Here is a 4,762-nt window from a genome sequence, read left to right as displayed (position 1 = left end):
TAGGAGTGAAACCGCCCAGGTGTTGATAGCTTCAATCTTATTCCGTTCGTTTAATTTCGACTTAAGGATCAGTCTCAGTCTGTGCAAGTACTCCACCTCAAACTTTTCTGTCATTTCTTTCTCCATTAATTTATCCATTTCCAAAATCCCCAAGTACTTATAGACCGTCTTTTCTATCTGCTTCACAACTTCTCCGAATGGTATCGTTAGCCCGTCCATACACTTGATTTTGCCTCTCTTCAATACTAACACACCACACTTTCTTAGCCCGAACTCCATTCTGATATCAGCACTGAAAGTATACACCGTATCAACGAGGGAATTGACTTGGGCACCAACAGCAACAGTAGTAGGAGTGGGGTGGGGTACTGGTATTAGTGGTAGTTGGGCCTCAGGTTCCTGTGCTGTCAGAGTAGTAGTAGTTGTAGTATTAGCAGCTGCAGCATATAATTTTTATTTTTATTTTCATCACCATCGCCACCGCTACTATTCTTATTATCATTATTACTATTTCCATTTATTATTAAAATATTTTATTAAATGTTCATTATTTTCAACTTTTGTCTTGTACTTGAGATAATCATAAATATGTGGTTGTTGAAGGAAATAGTTGGGGAAGAGAAGCAGCTTGGTGAATAGATCAGATTCTAAACGTCTATAAATAGATTCGGCAGATGGTGATGAGCTCAGCAATAGAAGACAAAAGAAACGTCGCACCCTTTGGGTCAGCAGAGGCCAAATGTACTTACTACTATCAGCGACCATTGAGAGCGCTGACCTTGGCCTTGAAAAGAAGCAATTCACCCTGTTCTATTTGTAATTACTGGTAGAAAAAACAAAAATGATAATAATAATGATAATAATAATAATAATAATAATAATAATAATAATAATAATAATAATAATAATAATAAAATAATAATAATAATAATAATAACAGCAATAATAATAATATATATATATATATACATATACTGATATTCACGTCGTTGAATTTTTGAATTTCTGAATTCACTTGTGTTGTTGCAATAAAAGGTATGTTTACATACTTGGGTATTATTATTATTATTATTATTATTATTATTATTATTATTATTATTATTATTATTATTATTATTATTATTATCATTATCATTGAGGGGGAGGGAGAGGGTTGGGAGAAGTGCATGTCATCAAAGTGATACTGGAGTAAAATATAAGAAGCCCAGTTTGCCCATCATGGCTGCTCGTCTGACCATGGTATGATATATCACAAACTGTGTGATTTCAGCATAGTCAGAAAACTTGGAGAGTGGCTGCACAACTTTCTAAAAGATAGACGTCAGGCAGTGGTGGCCAACGGAGCCACGTCCAAGGAAACACAAATAGAAAGCGTGTTCCACAGGGCACTGTCTTAGAGTCACTACTGTTCATAGTAATTCTCTCAGATATGCCCTCAGCTGCTCAGATAGCCACCCATGCTAGCTACGCAGATGTCACAAAAGTCTCTCAAGCAATACAAAATCCTAGAAATATTGCAGATCTGCAATGGGAGTTGGACGCAATATACAAATGGGCTGAGGACAAGAACATGCAGTTTAATGCAGGAAAATTCCAGGCCCTACGCTACAAACACACAAAGCTAAACGACATGCAGACAGGATACACTGGCCCAGGAGGAATTGAAATCCCTGACTCCAAATCAGTAAATGACCTAGGCATTGACATGAGCAATGATGCATCTTTCCAGGTGAATATTATCAATTTGGTAATGAAATGCAGACGGCTGGCTAGACGGATCCTCCGAACTTTCAAAACAAGAGAAAAGGAAGCAATGATGGTCCTTTGGAGGGTACACATCCTCAGCCGCTTGGATTACTACTCCCAAATATGGTCACCACACAATATAAAATTAACGGCGGAAATCAAAGCAACCCAACGAAGCTACACAAAGAAAATCGTCTCAATGCAACGTATCAGCTAAGTATTAAAACTCTTCTCTCTAGAACGAAGACGAGAAAGATATGCAGTGATATACATCTGGAAAATCCTGGAAGGTCGTGTACCAAACTTTGGCATTAAAAGTTACACAAACAGCAGAACGGGGCGCCATTGCATAGTGCCAAAGATCCCCGCATCACCATTAAAATACAGGACTAGATACTGCAACACCTTAGATTTCAAGGGCCCACAGCTCTTCAATATTCTTCCAAAATGCCTGAGAGACCTTCATGGTGCGGATGTAAGTATCTTCTAAACAAAACTGGATCTTTTCCTGTCAAAGGTTCCAGATGAGCCTACCTCACGTCAGGAAACACAGATGAGGGCAGCAGCATCAACCTCCCTCATTTACCAAATACTACATAAGAGAGGCGGTTTCGAATAATGGTGTAGCACAGCCAATGATGGTGATATATATGTATATATATATATATATATATATATATATATATATATATATATATATATATATATATATATATATATATATATATATATATACATACATGCATACATACATACATACATAATTAGGATAAAGTCATTATTTAATGATTTATCAGTGGCCAGCGTACCAACAATACCATATTGGTTAATTTATATTTAAGTATAATTATAAAAGTATAATTATAATAAAGGGCGCCGAAATCGCAACGATTGGTTTACTACTACTGAGGACTGGAAAGCATCTTTCATATGGCAAACCATGAAATCTTAAGATACTGGGTTGTCCACAATATTTTTATAAATCCCTTCTGTCCATTTTCCTCGCATACAACGTTGTGGTATACGGAGTAATAACTGAAATGGTTTGTAGTCCATTTAGCGTCTATTTCTAGCGTACAGGCACTGTCACTTCAGCGAAGTTGTTCTACCTTTGGCATCTATTACAGATTTATTTCATCGGAGATTTGACTTGTACGTGTTCTGAAGTTTTGTTCTGAGGATTCTGCGTGACTCTGCAATAAAACCTGCTTTAGGATTTTTTTTTAGGCGACGATGCCGGAGGGAAACTGCATCTCAACTCTTTCACTAAGATAACCGTATTTGTACGATTATGTTGAGATTCGGTGAATGTTGGGGCAACTCCATGTAGTTCACTTTCTTGTTGTGCTCTGCGCACCAATTTTGAATAACATTAGCCGTGTTAATTGGCACATTACGACCCTGGAAGATTCCTTACAGAGCCACCTCCATGCTTCAGGTTAGTCAGGATTGAACACTTCTTTAGGCTGTCTGCAAATATAAACTCGTCCTGAATTGGAAAAAATGTGAGTGATGATAAACCCCAGAATTTTACATTGTCCCATTGAGTCATTCACCTCTTCTGATAGCCTAGACACCATTTTTATTACTTATCAATGATGAGGGGACAGAAGAGATTTGGCACTTGCAGCCTTCCTATGTTACTCAGTTTTATGGATCTCACAATGAGTATTTTTGGTGGACACAAGGTAATCAAATCGATGATTTACCTCTGCTGTTATTTTTTTCTGCCGCAGTTCGATACTATTTAGACACGATACGTTTTACTAACCTCCGGTTTCTCTTTGTGATCATCGCTTTCTGTCAAAACTTATGTATTTTGGAGCTGATTTTTACCTTGGATTAGGAATTCCAGCGTGAAACATTAAACAATTAATAATGTTTAGTGATTTTTCCGCTTTCGAAATGAGATCCAAGTATTTTGGAAATGAGAGTCTTTGGAAATGAGAGTCCAGGAAATTTAACTTATTTAAGTATATTAAAAATATACAGACTAGAACATATTTAACACACACGGGCACACAAATACACACACACACACACACACACACACACACACACACACACACACACACACACACACACACACACACACAAACATATAAAGTCATAAATGACAGAGAAATAGTTTGATGAAATTCTCTCCACTCCTCATCGCTTTCTCTTGTGTCGTACTATATATTCTATCTGCTTTAAAGAACGATGCATTAAAGAGCTTTCTTTACGAGTACTACTGGATTACTTGAATCCATATATTGTAACTTAAATTGTGTGTGTATGTGTGTGTGTGTTTATGTATACTCTTTTACTCTTTTACTTGTTGCAGTCATCTGACTGCGGTCATGCTGGAGCACTACCTTTAGAAAAATATGGAACGCGTCACGAATGTGCGTGTCATCCTTGCACAGGGGCCATGCTAATCTTCTCTGTATCGTTCCAATTTTAGAATATGTACCGCCGTAGCTAGTATGTACATTATATATACGATTTGCCTTCAAAAAGTATTCGACTTATTTTTTCCGCCAAAACTAATCCTTTCAGTGAGAGAAGACACTATCTTCCTGCGAGTTCCTGAAAACTTTCGCGCCGATAGGCAGCGTTAGTTACCGGCTTTTATGCCTAGATTACAAGCGTGTAATATGCGCTTGTCGGATTTTCGTTTTCATTGAACGCATCGAGCAGAAATATTGCATCATGTTTTGCCAAAAACTTGATGATATCAAGCTCAAACAAGGCCGCTCCTCTGTGGGAAGAGAGAGACAGCTTAGGCAGCCCATCAACAAAACTAAACGAGGTGTCGATTGAGAAGGTTTGGTGTATAGTCATGGAAGGCCGTGGTGTAAACACCCGGGAAATTGCTCACAGAATCAACGCATTCCATTTGAACGGAGGACTTGTGCATGCAGAGAGTGTCGACGAAATTCGTTCCCAAGGTACTGTCGGGGTAGTAGAAGCAACTATGCATGGAAATTGTTCAGGACAAGCTAGACAAAGCAAACTTAATGAAGACCATCAT

At 37.8% G+C, this 4,762-nt stretch overlaps 1 protein-coding gene and 1 non-coding gene across 2 annotated transcripts; one reads left to right on the top strand and one right to left on the bottom strand.

Annotated features, from left to right (window-relative positions):
• The first annotated feature begins 1,429 nt into the window (after positions 1-1,429).
• LOC149131215 (uncharacterized) lies at positions 1,430-1,963 on the top strand. The gene has a single exon (XM_089341546.1). The coding sequence runs from the start codon at positions 1,430-1,432 to the stop codon at positions 1,961-1,963; it is 534 nt and encodes a 177-aa protein (XP_089197672.1).
• A 2,146-nt stretch (positions 1,964-4,109) lies between these two features.
• Positions 4,110-4,216, bottom strand: LOC128250848 (U6 spliceosomal RNA). Its single transcript, XR_008266821.2, has one exon. It is a non-coding gene; the product is annotated as a U6 spliceosomal RNA (small nuclear RNA).
• Positions 4,217-4,762: the final 546 nt, after the last annotated feature.

This window comes from Octopus bimaculoides, chromosome 24, assembly GCF_046866305.1.
Source record: "Octopus bimaculoides isolate indiv1 chromosome 24, ASM4686630v1, whole genome shotgun sequence".
Taxonomy (NCBI): domain Eukaryota; kingdom Metazoa; phylum Mollusca; class Cephalopoda; order Octopoda; family Octopodidae; genus Octopus; species Octopus bimaculoides.
Note: the sequence above shows the minus strand (reverse complement) of the source record. Positions and strands in the feature narration are given on the sequence as shown.

Coding starts and splice junctions, on each gene's coding strand:
- LOC149131215 (XM_089341546.1), top strand. CDS start 1,430: ATGCCCTCAGCTGCTCAGATAGCCACCCATGCTAGCTACGCAGATGTC.